We start from the raw sequence: 20,827 nt of genomic DNA on the forward strand, positions 1-20,827 counted from the left end.
CGTTCATTCCTTGGGGAAAACAATGATTCAACATGGCCAAACCATATGAATATATGAATACAAACCCACCTAAGTCCATACTTTGGCCAAATTGAGTTAAGCATGGGAAATTGTTGCTATACATAGGCCTGTCATATGCATGAAAGAACAACTCAAATTCATTCTCTGTGTCTATTGGGCATGTGAAAAATAGCATGTATGAAAGAATCACCCAATTCCATGATTTGAGTCTTGTAACACATTGATTGAAATCCAGTATGTATAAAAGTCCACTTGTAACACATTCATTGCTAGAGAATGACTTTTGAACAAAAAATGGGTTTAATAAAGGAAAGTGTGTGGTTTATATTACATGGCAGAATGCTTATCAACATTATACATACCTGTGTGCTTTATTTTGTATTATCTTACTAGTGGTAATCTCATTCTAACATTGTTGTCTTTTTATATGATTCAAAAAACCAAAATTTAAAATGAACCCCACGAAGTCCCTGAAATGCTAATCGTCATACCTAATACAGGTTAATCCACTCATTTGCACGTAAAACTGACCATATTGACCAGGTAAATCTAACTGAAGGAATTAAAATGATACACGGGTTTTTCTCTCAAAATAACTTCGCATGGACTTAGGTGGCTTTTGTATTCATGTATTCATATGTACACTAGTCAAATAATTCTTACATAGCATCAAGTCAGGGTTTCATACTCCAGGGGTAACAAAAAGAACATGTGTAATTTCACTTTGTTGGCAACGGAAGACCAAGTCCAAACGATTACAATTATGGTTTGTTCCAACGGAAGAACAAACCAAACGATTGTAATACCTAGCTGGTGGGGTGTAAACCCCCCAGCTAGGTAATTATTGGGGTATTGGAAAATATTGGTATTGGGCTATATAGTGTACATCAACCATGCAGTTGCGCTTTTCACTTTTTAAAGATATATTTAAAAATGTATAAAACATTTTTGCAAAATTATATAGGACCGATTCACATGTATACGGGTTAAAGAAAATTAAGCTCATGGGAAATACAAATTATGGGTTACCTTACTTATTATTGGGACAAGACTCATGCAGGTATTATACTGACACTATGCGAGTTGCGAGCCATATCCCTTTAAGGTCCACAATCGTTGGCCTGGTCAACTGGCAGGTGACCATGTCCTTATAGATAACACTCCTGTATACTTGTATACTTGTCTGGACTTAGGGACCGTTCACAAACACTTATTAGGGGGGGGGGCTGATGCAAAAAGGGGCCCTTAAAATTTGTGATCCTCCTGGGGGGCCTGAAAAAATGACCACAAATTGTCCTGGAAAAATTAAGTTTTTATGCTTTTCTATAATTTTTTGCAAAGGGGGGCGAAACATTTTCGCGATATTTTTTTTTGCATCAGCCCCCCCTTACAAGTGTTTGTGAACGGTCACTTAGGTGGTGTCTGGATTGACATACACTGGGCCACTGAAATGTGATGGTATACCTTTAAAGCGATTTTGTTACTAACCATGGAGGTCAAAATAAACTGGAATACTCTCTCATAATGAGAAACACGGTTTTTTGGTCATCGCGAAAGACTGTTCAGTCGAGGTTCAACGCGTAGTTCTGGCGTAGTTCTTAGTTTTAATAATTCTGACCTTGTATTTTATATAACACACGTCGTAGCAATGGCACAGTGTATAGGAAAAGATTTTCTGCCTTACATGTACACTAATGGCGACAGTAAGAGAGAATTTATCCTGGAAAGGACACGGGAAATATGCGGTAGAAAGGTAACATGATAAATTGTGTGCGTACGTTGAAGTAAAATATAGGTTTAATTACACAGTACGTAGAGATCTATTGCTTGATGTGAAAAACGATTTATACATCATTCGCCAATGGTTAGAATTAACAGGTTGACAGAAAACGTTGAAATGCCCTGTTATATAGAGGGTGTATATGGTGTAGAACGTTTTATAGTTCATAAACATTTATGATAACTGTATTCTCACATAATGTTATTTAAGTGTTGACAAAATATGTAGCCAAAAATGTTTGCAAAACATATTTTACACTAACATTTTAAAAAACATTTTCAAAATATACATTATATAATTATGTAGTGCATTCTTATACATAACATAAAACGTTTTATATGACCTTTATCCAAAAACCCAAAATATAATGTTTAAAACGTTTTAAAAACATTTTGTTTCTGTTGGGGTGTTTATTTATAGTCTGTCTGTCTGTGCCGGTTTTCTCACAGAAGACTTTCCGTTTAGCAGAATGGTGTTCTACCAACTGAGCTATAATAATAGGTGTATGACGTCGTAAAAGTAAGACGTATTAGTCGGATAATTGGGAACTGACCAATGCCATGTGAGATTGACGTTAGAATAATGTTGGTTATGCTGACTTTGTCAAAATGACAAAATATACAAATGTTAGATATACGTTGAATTATTTCAATTATTGAATTAGCCATAAAATTTGTATAAATTATATCGCAAATTAAAAAAAACACATTCAGAATGCAATTCGATATGTCTGCATGATGTGCTCTCAGGCCCCACAAAAATACTGTGCAAGATTGGGTGACCGACCATTTATATAAACTTCATTTCGCTTTGAGTCGATGGTTTAGAGCAAAATGTTTCAGCAAAAACATGGTTAATAATCGACTATCGGAAGATTTTGGCATTTTCGGCAAGTGATTTGGTGTAAAAACAACAATTTTTCGGATTTATTTTTAATTTTTTTCAAATTTTAGGGAGTGTATTTTTTTCGGATTCGGCCTATATACTTTGTTCATTGGACCAAATATATGTCTAAAATTTATGATTTTTCTCTTCCTAGTTTGTAGACGATGCCTTCATGGTTGTTGACGTTGGAGATGTATTGAAGAAACACAAAGAATGGCTAAGTGAACTTCCTCGTGTTACTCCATTCTATGGTAACTAGTAAATGCCTGGATCAACGTTTTTTAATGAACTTATCAGGGTATACGCGCTAATTATATATTTTAAGCAAAGCAAACATTTTAATCACGCAACAAAATTGCAAGATTTTTTCCAGTGAGTTTTGAATGTTTTCAGACACGTACATCATTACCTAGCTGGGGGTTTACAACCCCCCGAGCTAGGTCCTGTTTTCTATCCGATTCTTTCTTTACAAGCCGACGACAAAGTCGGCTTGTTCTGTCTTACGCTAATTCTTTCTTTCTTTCTTTCTTTCTGGCAACCAGCCTCTTCTTCTACAAACAAAATGTGCCAAAGCCCTAATTAATACATGTTGGTCACTAGTGGTATGGGTATTCAGGGTGTTCACAGCTTGACCATTGCTTCACCTTTGACTCCGTATGCAATACAAACTAAATTTGAACAACAAGATATGTCAAATCTTAGTGCTGCATATGATAGACCTTAGTAAGACAAAACAAAAAGTCAATAGTTACCTCCTTGTACAATGTTTACTTTGGGGTCAAAAGGTCAAAATGTGTAAAATTTCAAACAACGAGGTATGGCAAATCTGAGTGCTGCATATGATAGACCTTACTGGGACAAAACAAAAAGTCAATGGTGGCCTCTTTGTACAATGTTTACTTTGGGGTCAAAAGGTCAAAATGTGTAAAATTTGAAACAACGAGGTATGGCAAATCTGAGTGCTGCATATGATAGACCTTAGTGAGACAACACAAAAAGTCAATGGTGACTTCTTTGTACAATGCTTACTTTGGGGTCAAAAGGTCAAAATGTGTAAAATTTGAAACAACGAGGTATGGCAAATCTGACTGAGTGTTGCATATGATAGACCTTAGTGAGACAAAACAAAAAGTCAATGGTAACCTCTTTGTACTTGGGGTCAAAAGGTCAAAATGTGTAAAATTTCAAACAGCGAGGTATGGCAAATCTGAGTGCTGCATATGATAGACCTTAGTGAGACAAAACAAAAAGTCAATGGTGACGGTCAAAGTTTAGGGGTCGAAGGTCAAATTTTGAAATTGGTGAAAATTGACCCATTAACGTTATATTTACTGCTGGCGGCTTGTACTCAGAATCTATTGACTCTAGTTCTTTCTTTCTTTCTTTCTTTCTTTCTTTCTTTCTTTCTTTCTTTCTTTCTTTCTTTCTTTCTTTCTTTCTTTCTTCTTCTTCTGCCAACAAACTTCAAAATGTTTATCCTCCTACATGTTACACCCTACAATTACGTAACTTGCACATATGTATCGCCTATATCCAGTGCCCATAGTGTCTAAACAGAATTGGGGTCAAAGGTCATTAAGTGGGCATTTACGGTATATAACCAAATACCTTCAACATGCTTCTTCTGCCACATATTACACAGTACAATGATGTCATTTGCAAATATGCATCGGCTATACCACACGCCTATAACTTGCATACAGAATTGGGGTCAAAGGTCATTAATTAATCTTAAAATTGTGTTATTTGGACATCTGTAAGGGGTATGGGGCTCAAACTTCGTGACAACAAATCACATGACCCGTGACACATTTTGCAGGGGTCAGGTCAAAGGTCATGTAGATGTCAAATTTTATAAATTGCATTTCATGGACATCTGTAAGGGCACGGGGCTCAAATTTGGTGACAACAAACTTAATGATCAGGGGAACATTTTGGAACACTTTGCAAGGGTCATGCCAAAGGTTATCTGGGGTCAAATCTTATAATTTCATTTTCTGGATATCTGTAAGTGGTATGGGGCTCAAACTCAGGGACAACAAATCTCATGACCAGGGGAACATTTTGCAGGGGTTGGGGCAAAGGTCATCTAGAGGTCAAATCTCAGAAATGAATTTTCTGGGCATCTGTAAGGGGTACGGGGCTCAAACTGGATGACAACAAACTTACCGGTACACAGTGTCAACACCCTGTATTATAAATATTTTTTTCCATACAGCTCAATACTCCGTTGAAATCAATATTCTATTATTGACACAGATAAAGAAAGTTTACATATGCATTGTGTTATAGGACGTGCACCTGGAACTTAACTAAATGGGCTTAACGCGTTCCTTTATACCTATAAAGTATAATTGTCATTCTCAAAATTAAATATATCTCAATTTTTACATTGGATTTCAATTTTTTTACATTAAAAATGCAGTAAAAGATATCCACAGCAAGCTGCAAGGCCCCGCTAATTAGTGTACTGCTTTTCGAGTGAGTGTACTGGAAACAAAACTCAGTGGTTTTACCTGAAAACATTTTTTTTTCTTGTAATAGAAACATCATATGGGGTACTAGAGCATGCACAAATCGTAATAATGTGTAGAATCTAGAAACGCTGTGGTATCTCATATGATAGTCATGGTATGCTTAGCCTGAGTCGCTCGGCCTATCTCGAACAAAATCGCGATGCGTAGCTGTTAAAAAACGAGAGGATTCGCTGTACTATCACGGCAATTTTTAACACGAAGATATAGGGATGATGACGATGGGCGGTAATGAACAGGGGAACATTTTTAGAACATTTTACAGGGGTCAGGTCAAAGGTCACCTGGGGTAAAATCTTAAAATTGCATTTTCTGGACATCTGTAAGGAGTACGGGATTCAAACTCGATGACAACAAACCTCATGATCAGGGAAATATTTTTGGAACAGTTTGCAGGGGTCAGATACCTCTACAACACCAACACGCCCCAGGTAGGTTTGTGGTCTATGACCACCATTTGTCACTAGTTTTGTTTCTGTTTGTTTCTTGCTTCGTTTGCTTTAACGACAGTTAAAGGTCTATTCAGTTTTTATTAAACGTTATTGTCCAAACAACGCAAGAGGCTTAAGCTGCAGTGCGCAGTTTTGTTTATTTAGTACCATTTACAGTCTAAATTGCAGTTCTTAACTTCTTGTGTACACTTTCTTTTTTCGATTTGTTTGGTTAGGCGTACTGGTTTTTCAACTTTTATTGATGTTAACAATATTTTCGTGGGTTTTTATTCATCTTATACCTGCACTGTTTGATACCTTTTACAATTAAAATATACATAAAAAGAAATGATGAATGTAAAATACGTCCTAAAATTTAACAAACGTCCTAAAATAAAACAAAAAAATACCAATCATTTAAGTAGGCCAATGATGAGCAAAAAAAGCAAGCAGGTAATCAAATCAAGAAGTTAATGATTTTATAATTTCATTAAATAATCTTTAATATTGATAAATGTCTGCAATCATCTATTAATGTATTGATTTATTTCATACTTATTTTGAACGTGTTTATTTATTTATTTATTTACTTATTTATTTATTTATTCTTACCTACTTATTATTCTTTATTATATGAAGATTTTTTTTTAAATTATAAAATGTAAGAACACAAACCCTAATACCGTAAAACCCCGTCTACAAGCATAGAGTGTGCTTCTGATGATAGCTACATTAATCCAGTCGCCATTATGGAGTTTGAGCAAATAAATTACGGATCCAAGCATATACAAACAAGTATTATTTTAAGACCGATCTATTGTATTAGTATATTAACCCTTGCTTCGAATTAATTAAGCTTTTATAAAAAGCATTATATATGTGTGTAGACGGGGTTTTACGGTATATACCTAAGCATACAATAAAGCAGAATTTAGAGAATAGCATTCCAAGTAGCCCTTAGGATAATCCAGAGTAGCCCCAGAGTAACTCCAGTGAGAAATGTGTAAATTAACCTCCATGATATCTAGGTAACGAACCCAATATATGCCAAACTGTTTCAATTCAATAAGCAAAAAACGTTTTTACGAGTTATTATATAAGTTGAGTCCGTTGGGTTCATTTCGCATGGGTTGCCTTTTATATAACTAATTGCTAGCTGTATGTTTAGTAGCAACGGATTTAGCTTGTTCCAATTTTGGTAGATAATCATGATATTGGAACAAAGTATAGCTAATTGCCGATATGAGTGGGTTTCGTTTGAGAATATGTTATGCGCAGAGTAGCATAACTTAATACATTTGCAAGGCTCCAAAGAGCAGGCGAAAGAGACTTCTAGTACAATCATCATTATCATAAAATATAGTACCAAGTGCAGGTACATATGAAGTATACTTGCTTTCAAGTCTGAAAGAAAATTATGTGAACTCCATTAATTGCAAGTCTTTGCTATGTGTTTTAAGCTGTATAGAATTAATATTTTGTTTAATTCCTAGTTAGCACGCTTACTTTTCAGAACGCCGCATTAAAAGCCAATAAGACATGTAACACTGATCTCTCACAAAGTTGTTTCGATTAATCAATATTGTTATACCATGTACACGGTATAGTGAAGAGATCAGATGGTGTTTAACATGTTTAGATGTTTACAGCATGATTCGATATTTCGGGTATTTCTAACCAGAATTACCCGAGGGATTTCCAGATAGAAATTCCTTACAAAAATGAGACTCTAAAATCATTGTTCCATAGTTTTGGATATTTCTATGTTTTTCGTATTATATTTTCATCGCCCAATGAGATAGCTTCTGACTGGATTCAGGTTCTGTCCGGGACCTGCCGCAGTTATAATGTTGCCTTTTCGAGACTTCGTACACACACATGGTCCTTTTATACATTCAATTAAATGTTTTTTCATTAAAAAAAAATTGGCAGTGTTTTTGCTCGATAGTTCTCATATTTTAATATAGTAAAACTACATTTTATTTTTTAAATATTTATTTTTAGCGGTGAAATGTATGCCATATAATCCTTTACTGAGAGTGTTAGCGTCGCTTGGGTGTGGCTTTGATTGTGCAAGTTGGGTATGTATTAATGAAGCAAGGAACCATCGACCTAAATAACAGTGTATACCCCCACAGACACACCCCACATCCCTACAGACACACCCCAGATAGCAAAGCATAGTTGGCCTAACGTTGGCACAACATATTGCTGGACATTGGCACAATGTTGGTAGGTGAACGATGGGCCAACGCAATTTTGTCCATCGGCCCAGCATTGTCATGATGATGGTAATTTGACCTTTAGCCAAACATTTGCCAACATTGATCCAACCATTGGCAAAGAAGCCAAATGAGACAAAAAATCATGAAAAAAAAATGAAAAATATTAGTTTTCAGTGAATAACAGGGCTGGTATTTAGTTTCATATTAATTGGGTTTCTATTTAACAACGAAGACAAATTACCTGGATTAATTTGATACTTGTCACTTACTTTATGGTATCTACCGGGAATCGAACCGGGGACCTCTGTATTATTAGTCTGCTGCTCTACCGACTGACCTAACGGGGTTTCTATATTAGATAAGTTATTTTAAATTAATATAACGAATAATTTTATCTATAAACCTGCTAAAGTGCATCTTTTGAGGGATATTGATCACATTTACTGTAAATATTGATTATATTTATTACATTTATTTGGGTTATATTATAATTATTATTTTTAGGCCTACTAAGCATTATCATTGTTATCATCATCCTTATTATTATTATTATTAGTGTTGTTGTTGTTGTTGTTGTTGTTGTTGTTGTTGTTGTTGTTGTTATTATTATTATTTTTTTTTTTAATTATTATTATTATTATTATTATTATTATTAGTTTATCTACTGGGGCTATTATACTGATGTCACACTTTAATACGCCTAGTTATAGAAAATATAAACTTGACCATTCCTATGACTTAGACAACAGTATACTGTTTACCAATGTTGGTCTGATGTCGGCATGTCGACCGCCATATTAAGGTTGGCACAACAACGTTGGTCCAACCTTGGTGTATCGACCACCATTCAGTTGGCGAGCTACGTTGGCCCAATGTTGGCATGGCGACCGTCATTTAAAGGTTGGTTGGCTACGTCGGCTTGACGTTGGCATATCAACCATAATATAAGGTTGGCACAACAAAGTTTGTCCAACGTTTACTTGACGTCGGCTTGCCGATCGCGACCATGCCGACCATTGCCAACGCTGCCAACGAAGTTTTGCTATCTGGGACACCCCACCGCCATAGCTACTAGAGCTGCCTTAAATGCTTACATGTAGATGGAATGTGATGTGTACTTGGCCTTTGAAACCATGAAGCCTCCATTGTAAAAAAAAAAAAAAAAAAATTAAATCATGTTTTTATTGGGGTACTATACCCCTTTGGTAAATGTGTGACTATTTTTGCATTTTTTCTCAAAAATAATAACACACTGGTAACAAAAGTTATGTATATTATTAGTAAGGAATCCAATTACTATACTGAAATTTCAGTGACTCAAGGCAAGCGTTGCAGTATATATAATTGGAAATGAGGTACATCCTAGCGGTACCCCTTTTTTATCATAAATAATGAACCGTTTGTCATGGGTCACTGACATTCCAGTGTAGTAATTGGATTCTTTGCCCCTATAACATGCGTAACCGCTGTGTTATTAGTTTTTGAGAAAAATGCAAAAATAGACACAAATTTATCGAGGGGTGTAGTATCCCCTTCAATTCCGGGGGACGGGGTACGAGTAATATGAAAGATATGTGGCTTCAACAAGTTCTCGGTAAAAGCCATATCTTGGTTTCACATGTTTCAATGTTTCAATTTGATTTCAAATTGAACATCTGGTTTTATGTTATTTAATTTGATTTCTTAATCCATGCAGGGAGAGATTGATCGTGTCTTGCGCCTCGGTGTCTCACCGTCACGTATTGTCTTTTCACATACTCAGAAGCAACGGTCTCATCTCTCATATGCGTCAAAATGTAATGTTGACCTCATGACCTTTGACGATAAGACGGAGCTTTTGAAGATAAAAGATGTTTACCCTGAAGCACGGTGGGTTGTTATGATCAATATCCAGATATTTACAGATATATAATAATTATAATAATAATTAGAAGAAAAAAACCGCACACAAATAGGCCTACACAAATCCAGGAAATTCTCATTTTCTAACTAGAATACCATTGAGTACTGAAACTTTCTGGTTGTCGATAATTGGGAATTAGTTGATGTAGGCCTATGGTTCTATAAACGTTTCATACCGCGCAGGTGTATGCCTAGATGGGATACCGACACATTTGTATATTGTAAACGTAGTGCGTTTCAATTCTGCATGTTGATATGACGGTATAAATGTGGTGTACTTATCATGCATTGTGTTGTGTAATTCCGAAATGTACATCAGGACCTTGTTTTTGATAGTTTCGAAATGTACTATAGAAGCGTTAGCCTAAATATGATGGCCCAGGTGGTGTATATATCATCTCTTCCCATGTACTATGCATGGGTCCCGACACTGATCTTATGGTCCTCCTGACCCTACACTAGACAGCTAAATCTGCCTAATCATAGAATAGTTCAATGGGTTATCATCTATTTCAATTCAAGGTGTCTAAATACTGTTCATGTAACATTATTGCCTCTACCAGACTCTTACTGCGACTGAGCATATTCAACAAATCAGCCCAGTTTATGTTTGGTCACAAATTTGGTTGCCTTCACAATAACGTGCAGTCCTTGTTGGAATTCGCCAAGGAACACGAACTGAACGTGATAGGAATTCAGTAAGTCTGCTCTTCTTTTTTTTATTATTATTATTTTTTTACACACTTGTAATGTACTTTAAAGAAACATACACGCCCTTCAAAAAAAAACAAAGCATTAGGTGCTCTGTTTGTGACTAATTACAAGCCAACGACGAACGTCGGCTTGTTCTGTCTTCTTCCAATTCTTCTTACCTAGCTGGGGGGTTTACACCCCCAGCTAGGTACTGCAATGCTATCCATTCTTTCTTCTGGCAACAAACTGCACATTTTTGCTCTAGCTCAGACATGCTTTGACCGATTTTGACCTAACTTGGTCACAACTATCATTGACCACGACCATACCCGTCACCTGACTTTTAGTAGGTTAAAGGTTACAGAGGGGTCAAATAGGCCAAAACTGTAATTTCAGCTAAAGATGCTTCTTCCCGTACATGTAACATTCCACAATGATATCACTTGCACATAAGCATCGGCTATACCCAGTACCCATAGGGTGTAAACAGAATTGGGATCAAAGGTCATTAAGGGGGCATTTCTGGTATATAACCAAATACATTCAAAATGCTTCTTCTGCCACATATTACATAGCACAATGACGTCACTTGCACATATGCATCGGCTTTACCCAGTGCCTATAACTTGTATACAGAATTGGGGTCAAAGGTCATTAAAGGGGCAAAATCTTACAATTGCAAAATCTGGACATCTATAAGGGGTATGGGGTCAAACTCGGTGACAACAAATCTCATGACCAGGGGAACATTTTGCAGGGGTCAAGTCAAAGGTCACGCAGAGGTCAAATTTTAGAAATGCATTTTCTAGACATCTGTAAGGGGTACGGGGCTCAAACTCGGTGACAAAAAACTTAATGACCAGGGGAATATTTTGAAACACTTTGAAGGGGTCAGGTCAAAGGTTATCTGGGTCAAATCTTATAATTTCATTTTCTGGACAACTGTTCAGAAAAAATTTTCTAAATTGCTCAAACTTGACCCATTAACAGGTCGGCTTGTGTGTCATGTCTCGCATGACTTTCTATATAGCTCTTGTTATTATATTGTATTTAAGTACCATTTAGTGATCAGCGAAAGTGCAAAAAATAAAATTGTTTATAAACTGCTTAAAAGTGAAAGATAAGTCATTAAAATTGTCTTTTGGTATTTTTGAAATGAAAGAAAACACCAATGTTGACGAAGTTGAAGCCCCATTTAAATACATGTAGCTAATTTATATACTGTCAGTATACATTTTAGATTCATGTAGAATGGCTTATTTTGTCTTATGCAAGGGTTTTGGCTATGCAAGGGTTTTTGAAAATTCCCTTTTCATTCGTTAGTCTGTTTATTGATGTTCTAATACCGTTTTACAAGTGTCTACCCCTTGTAAAGATGCAAACAAGCGGGCGGTGGCGGATGCGATATCGTCATTTTTGACGTCGCCATTGGGTTAACACATAATCATGAAATCTTCTCAAACAATTCTAAATTTGTTATGTCGTGTCAAAGCAAAATTATTTTACTCTAAAAACGTTGGGGTACGACAATGTACCCCACTGTAAGTATGTTGTTTTTCAATTTATAACTGCTAACCATCTATTTTGAATGGGGCTGTCAGCCTTTTATTTTCGCCAGCCTCGAACGTCACGTGTCGCGTGTCCTATGTCGCCTGCAAACAAGATTTTAGATAAATTGCGCCATCATTGTTCAACTTTTCTTAAAAATGACTCAGTTTTACATGCAACATCTAACACGCAACGCTATATAGACATGTTACTTTTAGATCAGATAGGTTACTTTTAAGAGCAGGCTGTCCTACGACTAGATGCTTTTTGGTCAAATTTACACCTTTTGAGGGCGATATTTATTTTCCTAAGAATGCAAGTTGTATTATAGCTAATGTCTAAACCATGGTTTTAGCTATTCATACACGTTCCTCTTTTTATTTGTACTTTAACCATTTTTTAAAGTTTTCATATAGGAAGTGGAAGTCAAAACCCGGATATTTTCGAAAGAGTTCTCAAATATGCTAAAGATGTTTTTGATGCTGGCGTACGTCTAGGGTTCAGCATGAATATAGTAGATATAGGAGGAGGATTTCTTGGAACTCAACCATTGAAACTGGTATGATACTTATGTCATGTCCGTTGATGAATAAATGTGTTCAAATATTTGAAGTAACTGTCGTTTTGTAGGTATGCTCACTTGATAAACGCGGTTGCCACATTGTTCGATTTTACATTTGACTTCCATTCGACTTTAATCTGTTTAATTTGGGCAGAAATCATGTGAACTTGAATAAAAGCTATACAAGGCAGACATATATTACTCTTCTGATCTTTTGATTTGTTACCCTTGACTGCGTCTGGGCACTCTTTCATTTTATCTCTATAAAATCGCAAACAAAATAGGAACTTATTAAAATACAAGATTTAACTAGTCTTATTGTCTGTTATATTGTAAACACACATGCAATTGTCTCTATCAAATTCATAAATTTCCATTATACCATTTCATTATATGTGTGGGTGATGGGCAGAGAAAGGTAACAATTCTAGCCAAATATCATGTTTTATACCTGATGATAAACACTATGGGTAAAACCCCTTTTTTCGAAGTACTAGGGTTAGCACGTGTTACAACTTTTATACCATGTATATAATCCGAAATTTAAACGTGCACCCTGTTCAAAACTAGTATGATTTCAGTTCATCAATAGAATGGAATGAGTGACATAACAAGTTTTGAAATGTACTTTGAAAATAGTTAACAACATACCAATATCAAAGGTCCTACCATCCTGATATTGTGAATTATATGTTGCTGTGGAACAAATTCGTTCGATATTTTGGCAGCCATGTTGGTTTATGATTACAAAGTAAAAGTGATCGCAGATTTCTTCTTTTTTTCGTAGCCGGCTTGTTCAGTAAAGAAAGGACTAGATACATATTTCCCACTTGATTCCGGCGTTACCGTCATTGCCGAACCAGGCAGATTTTACGTCGAATCAGCGGCAACTCTTGTTGCCAACATTGTTGGTATCAAATCTGGAAGACGGGTAGATACAAGCAGCAAAACAATCAGTAAGTGGGGGAACAAAACACAAGATCGATGGAGCCTTGCTACGTTGCAATTGTGTTTGAAGATTCACTTCATTCTTAGCTCTACAAATCCAGGCTGTGTCATCAGCGTACATGACTATTTTGCACACCGCAGTGGATGGTAAAAAAAATTACAAAATCATAAACAGCAATGGCCCTAAAAATGATCCCTGCGGAATACCTATATTGATATCTTCAAATTTTGAAGTAGAGTTTACATTAACAGCCTGAGACCTCTTGTTTAAGTAAGATTTAAACCAAACTAGTTCATTACCATTTACGCCATTATCTGCTCAGTTTATCAATAAGTATATTATGGTTTACCACATCAAAAGCTTTTTAAATCACGAAAGATCATACCTGTAGCATATCCATTATCCATATTATTAAGAACAAAATCTAGAACATCAAGAAGACTTGTATAGTTGTTGAATGATTGGCACGGAAACCAGATTGTGCACTTGAGAGAATATTTTCGTCATTTACTCATACAATTGATTATATACAGCCCTTTCAATAATCTTGAACACAATGGGTAGGACTGAAATTGGCCTATAATTATTATTTTTATCATCTGACCTGTGAATAGATGTTGCCTTTGCCTTTTCCCAGTTATCAGCTAATACAGAATTGCTTAAAGAAAAGTTACAAATGTAGGCCAGGCAATCAGAAATAAACGCTGCAGCCAATTTGAACAACTTTACTTTAAATTGATCAAATCCAGGTCATTTGTTGTTATCCATATTACATATCTGTTATATTACTAAATCAGAGGCTACATATAGAAACTTATACTTATTTACAGGACTGTACATTATTGTTTACAATATAAATGGTTACATTAAAAAAAGCAAAAAAAAACCTCGATAGGTATGGACAACTCAAGGCCTCGCATATAAAATTGACCTCTGAAATAAGAACATGTTATATTTTAAAGTGTTTATTTCAGATATCAAATGCGTCTAGTATTCGGATACAAATTCCATCTCCGTGCATCAGTTGCAAGTACGTCGTAAAACGATTAAATAACGAATACACATTATCATGTTATATATTTCAACAGGTGATGATTTTGAGATGTCAGATATACTTGAACCCAGCGTGCCTTTGAATTTCGACTACATGTATTTCGTCAACGACGGGTTGTTTACATCATTTCTGTCAAAATATTTTGGATTACCACTTACTCTTCCTAAAACTTTCAAAGAGGTTAGTATTATTATTTATTATAATAGGCCTTAGCTATTTTCTCTGAAATCTGAAGCTTTATTATTGATAATAGAATCACCAAAGCCAAAAACAAATTAGCAAAAAAAAAAGCAAAAACAAAACAAAACAAAAAAAGCAAAAACAAAACAAAACAAAAACAATCAAACACAAAAACAAACGAACGCATAAACATAATATAAAGGATAATCCAATTCATATTCACTTTTGTTTTCAATATTGTTTAAATAAATAATTAATAATATCGATACGAGGTTACATTATGATATAAAATGTACTATGTCTTAAAAGAATGTGGTGTTTGAAGGCGTCTAGGGTGTTTACAAAGGAAAATATTTGCAGGCCCAAACCGGTTAGCTAACATTCCCTGTGCGTGCGTGCATCCCACGTGATCATGGTGATGTCATGACGCAATCACCCGAAGTGATGTATGTACACGGTCGCATTGTTTGGCATACGAGGGGTCTCGGGGTCGAATCCCGGCGGGAGCAAGCAACTGCTCTGTTTGGTTTTTTTTCTCCTAGTATCTTCCTTCTGTCCCTTCTAGTGGCCATAAAGCCCTTGGGTGTTTATCAGTTATTCACTTTCGAAACTCCGTATAGGCCTCTGAAGACCAACACATCCAAGTCAAACAATATTAGTCCGGCTGCCAAACTCAATTTTGCCACAGAAGCTTGTCTTCTGCTTCTGCTCGATTTCTGGCTGGGCTCTTAATTGAGCATTAAAGCCAGGCATGTGCGGGGGGTTGAGAAGTTCTAGATGTAATTTGTGCAGTGAGTCTTAAAGGTTTCTGTACTTGGTGAGCTTGTGATTGATTCTGGTAGTGTGTTCCACTCTTTTATGGTGCGGTTGAAGTAAGAGTTCTTGTGAATGTTAAGGCGGCCAAATGGTATCTGAAAACTGTAGTTGTTGCGATGACGAAGGCCTTGCCGGGTTGCAGGGGTCAGGTACCGGTCACTGGTCATTGGCGTCAATAGTTTTGTTTTAGACTGATATTGCTTCTCAAGATCACTGGAACCCTGTCAGCATTGAGCATTTTGAGATATGGCTGATCAAAGTTCACACAGAGGTCAAATTCAAATTGCTGAAATGTTGTTTAAAAGTTCCTTAAATTATTTCTCTTGTCATGTCGATCCAGAAAAATTATACTTTTACCAATCTGTGGCATGCCTATACTAGGGGGTATCCAAAAGAATTTTTGAAGTGGTGGTCTTGGGAAACAATAGCCATCAAAAACGAAACTATGGACACCAAAACAACGTCATACCACTGACAGCCGGACTATGTAGATAATTATTATATGTTCTAGTTTCGAAAACACCTCTGCCTCTTTCGAAAGATTATTAGAGTGGTTTGATGAGACACGTGCTCTGTTCAATTCCTAGAAAGTCAAGATTGTATTGGTTGCATATATAATTGCTTCATAGTATATTCACACAAAGGAACCTCCTCTGATAGTGAATGGACTTTGTCCAGCGTGACGTCACGGGTAGTCACAGTAGCTGGAACGTATAAATATATACGAATCTCACGAGCCAAATGATGGTTAGAATTTAGTCGGCCATGACTGGGTCCCCGTCGCACCATACTGATGCCAATCAATGTCATGTTGTATTGTGTTGTAGACTTTCATCATTCTATTGTCTACATGTAACATGGGTGATGAAATGCAGTTTAAAATCCCCGCCAAGGACGCATCATTTCATATTTTAGGTGGACTATATCCGACGGGGACCCAGCTATGGCTGCCATTGAGGTGTAGGAATGTATAATAGTATGATCTTGGAAACCTTACTATACATAATGAGGATTATTGCATCTATTGATCCAGCTAAAATGACAATTTTCAGTCTCCTCAAAATACATCATATGTATGCCAACCATTTTGATACTGTGGGTACGAAACAACCGATTATTTCTTAACAAGGTTTATGGCACTGGTTTATATGCAGATAAACGTTGTGGAAACAGAATATGAAAGCGTGGTTGTGGGCCACACTTGTGCTGAGAGAGATGTAATTATTAAAGGGTGCAAGCTGCCGCAACTTAAGGTCGGCGATTGGATTGTTTTTGAAGGTATTGATACCAAGTGTCTTTTAATTTTCTCAGTTTCTGTTAGCTTATTGTTCAGATGCGAAAACATATTTATTTATTTATTTAATTATTTATTTATTTATTTATTTATTTATTTGGAAGAATCTGCCCGCTACCATCAGGGAATCAAATACATTGTCTGGTTTCAAAAAGGGTCTAAAAACTTACTTATTTGCTGCTTCTGAATAGTATGTTCCACAGTGGTCATAATTTGTTATGTTCTTTGTATTTAATTAATCTGGTTTCATCTTTTGCCATGTCATTTTTGTCATATACGCTGCGCTCTTTGTGTATGTAGCGCTATATAAATGCCTCACATGTATGTATGTATGTATGTATGTATGTGTGTATTTATTTATTTATTTATTTATGTGTTTGTTTGTTATTTATTTATTTATTTATTTATTTATTTATTTATTTATTTATTTATTTATTTATTTATTTATTTATTTATTTATTTACTTATTTATTTATTTATTTATTTATGTATGTATTTATTTATTTATTTATTTAATTATTTTCATTTATTCATATATGTATTAATTTACTTATTCATATAGTATATATTAATATTCAAAGTTTCATTGTTGAACATTTGATTGATTAATTTATTGATGTATTGAATGATTAATTGATTATTGATTGATTAATTTATTGATGTATTGATTTATTGATTGATTGATTGGTCGATTGATTGATTGATTGATTGATTGATTGAATGAATGATTGATTGATTTTAATTTTGTTTCCTGCGAAGATATGGGAGCGTATACTACGTGTCTGGCAACCGAATTCAACGGTTTCAACAAACCATTTTTCATCTATGCCGTGCCTGAAAACATGTGGTAAGTGTATCTCTGTAGCCCAATAAGGTGTTGGAGGCGTGGTCCATTTTTCAGGTTATGTTTTCTATCTAACACTGAGACCTACCATACCATTGAAACAATGTGTTTCCAAATTTTGAGTTGTATAGCGCCATCATTTTGAGACCAAAAATTAACATAACAATGCCTCATACTATAATACATACACTTCCGGTGTGGTTACCACAAATGACTACATTTTGGTCACACCATTTAAACGAAAAATGTCCTTGGCGTTAAATTTAACTGGGTTAATGAAAAAATATCAACTTTATTCTGATATTAAAATTTCAGTTTTAATGAAGAATACTGGCAGGAAGAGGCTGTCGATTGGGTCAAGGACATTTAACACTGTTCCTGCTTTAGTATGTCCTTGGCAATGGAAGGTTATTTTCAATACTTTAGAGTATACGCTTTGAGATTATTTAAAAGGACCCTACAGTTCTATTTTCAATTTTGTTAGTTCAAATTCTATTACACACACAGTTTCGTGTATATGGTGTTGAACGTTTGGAACTATAAAAACTATCGTAAACGATCTGCTGAAAATTCAGCAAAATGATTCACTATAACGCTGATATTTTTTACCCTTTATAGGTCATTTATCCACCCACTTCTGGTCAAATGTAGAGAGCAAGTAACCGACACCAAGGCCATGTCTAATCAAACGCCCAACAAAGAAGAAGATGCAGTCGACACATGTTCCGCGGAAATTCTTCAAAATATATATTCACTTCTAGACTTTTAAGGACTATCATTGATTGATTATTTGCATTACAGGGTGATTTAAAAATAACTGTACCCACCTTTACCAATGTTTTTATATAATGAGATTATACCTTAAATAAACTATCATAGAAAAGAGTGCGAGATGTACTGTAATAGAACTTTCGAATTTGAATCAACCTGTACTACGTGCACATCTATAAATATTTCAGAGGATGATTTAAGGAAGCCCCATCATGCACTGTAAAAGTGTTATCACGCGAGTTTCAACTACCACTTAACTTCTCAAATCCCATTGAAGTCTGTGCAAAAGATGTTGTTTTAAAATTGCCCGTGTGTCATTATTACTTGGTCGATTTCAGATCCAAAGTGATGTATGCATGAAGGATAATTCACACCTTCTGTAGATAACATAACATGTGAAATCAACCGACATTTAAATGTGTTTTTATTGTAAATATATCAGTCCAAATTCAAATTTAACCATACATGTTTATGCAGTGGTCCCGGGCAGTGGTGTCATGTTCACTCACACAGCTACTAACAGCAAGTTGACCCCAGTGGAGTGCTGGGAAATGCTTTTAAAAATCATCCTCTGTAAATATTTCAACAACTCTTCCTATACCTTTGTACAGGAGCCAACCGTTGTTAATCCGTGATGAATCCACAGTTCAGTAGTGTATACGCGAACACAATGGCATCTTACACGTGTAAGATTGCATCTTATGCATGTAAGATCGCATCTTATACGTCTTAGAATCTAGCGGGATGCTTAAATTGACGAATCATATATAAAGAGCCCATATTTAAACCCCAAACAACCTATCATCTTACGCGTATTTATCTTCGACCAATGAAATGTCGCCATAGCATTTCCTATACGCGTAAGAATTGCCTATTAGGGATGGACGGTATTCCGATTGACTGGTACGATATACGACGAGTGCCGAATGATCTCAGCCTCGATATCAATCTGCACCGCGGTAGTTTTCGCAAACATGATTATTTTACCATCACCTCTTGAAATTTAATTGATACGAGTATCAACTGAATCCAGATAACTGAAAAAAGTAGCCAAAAAGTGAGATAAAGCGGGATGTGACCATAACGGACCATCAGTCGGAACAATTCCTGACAGAGATTCAGCATTAAATACAGGATATTGTAGCACTCATACAAATTAAGAAAATGCCTTGTTTACGATTTTGGTGACGAGCTCTCCTTATCCTCGGTACGCCGCCAATAATATCACGTATTGTCCATCACTTAAATCCTAATCTTACACGTATAAGAAGCCGTAGGTGTTACAAATCACAAAACGTCTTTGCATATTATTGGTTGAAGTTTGTTACGCGTGAGATGATTGGTTGTTTGTGATTTCCTACTCTGTGATTCGTCAATTTAAAAATCCCGATTTATTCTTACACGTATAAAATGCAATCTTATTATTATTATTATTCAAGGTTTATTACAACAATGCATATGGCAGCCAAAAGGCTGAATTACATACATGCTACAAAGAAATTGGCAACAACAAAACACAAAATATATCTTACATCAGCATGAAATCCAAAACGAAATCACATACAAACTAAATATAACTGCAAACAAGCTAGCAAGAAATTATTGACCTGCTCCTGAAGCATCCTTGTTCCACAGCTGAACCATGTATGGGATGGGACTACGCGCGTATCTTTGAGTGCGCACATTGGGTAAAGACAGGTGGTTAGCGTTTCGCAGGTTCCTACCAGTCTCCTTCCTGTAACCTGGAAGCCAGCTACGGAAGTCAGGATGCTCCAGGAGTTTGTTGGCAAATTTAAGACAGATTTGATCGCGACGTGATCTCAGATCAGTCAATTTGCAACGTTCTAGAGCATCTTGATAAGATGTGTATTTGTAGCCCAGCATGATTTTGCATGCCCGTTTTTGGACTCGCTCCAGGGCGTAATGCTGCTGCTCGGTCAAACCTGGATGCCACGCTGGAACAGCGTACTCAACAAGCGGTCTTATAAAGCCTATGAAGATGGTTTTAAGGTCATCCAGATCTAGACCGAACCGCTTCAGCGTGGTGAGCATGAACAAACGCCCTGTAGCTCTTTTGATGACATCTGTAGTGTGCACATCCCATTTAAGATCATGAGTTATCTTCACACCCAAAATTTTGACACAATCAGTAGATTGCAATTCGACACCAGCAAGTGTCAGTGGTTGATGATCTGATTGAGTATGACAAAAATTAATATCCATGAACATGCATTTTTTTTTTTTTAATGTCATCTTATTGATGTTAGCCCATTGATCAAATAGATTCAAATTATCCTGGATACTAGATCTTTGATTGACAAAGGTGTTCTCAACAATA

The 20,827-nt window shown here is 35.8% G+C and overlaps 2 protein-coding genes across 2 annotated transcripts; both read left to right on the plus strand.

Moving 5' to 3' along the window:
* Positions 1–1,656: 1,656 nt before the first annotated feature.
* On the plus strand, positions 1,657–14,178 carry LOC140142120 (ornithine decarboxylase-like). Its single transcript, XM_072164087.1, has 8 exons — positions 1,657–1,774; positions 2,841–2,937; positions 7,656–7,732; positions 9,573–9,745; positions 10,342–10,476; positions 12,425–12,578; positions 13,369–13,537; positions 14,168–14,178. Exons 1-8 carry the CDS (start codon positions 1,670–1,672, stop codon positions 14,176–14,178), a joined length of 921 nt encoding a protein of 306 aa, XP_072020188.1. The 5' UTR covers positions 1,657–1,669.
* A 446-nt stretch (positions 14,179–14,624) lies between these two features.
* Positions 14,625–18,766, plus strand: LOC140136538 (ornithine decarboxylase-like). Its single transcript, XM_072158244.1, has 4 exons — positions 14,625–14,764; positions 16,735–16,858; positions 17,634–17,721; positions 18,337–18,766. The coding sequence occupies exons 1-4, from the start codon at positions 14,633–14,635 to the stop codon at positions 18,485–18,487; spliced, it is 495 nt and encodes a 164-aa protein (XP_072014345.1). The 5' UTR covers positions 14,625–14,632; the 3' UTR covers positions 18,488–18,766.
* Positions 18,767–20,827: the final 2,061 nt, after the last annotated feature.

Source organism: Amphiura filiformis, chromosome 2, assembly GCF_039555335.1.
Source record: "Amphiura filiformis chromosome 2, Afil_fr2py, whole genome shotgun sequence".
Classification (NCBI taxonomy): domain Eukaryota; kingdom Metazoa; phylum Echinodermata; class Ophiuroidea; order Amphilepidida; family Amphiuridae; genus Amphiura; species Amphiura filiformis.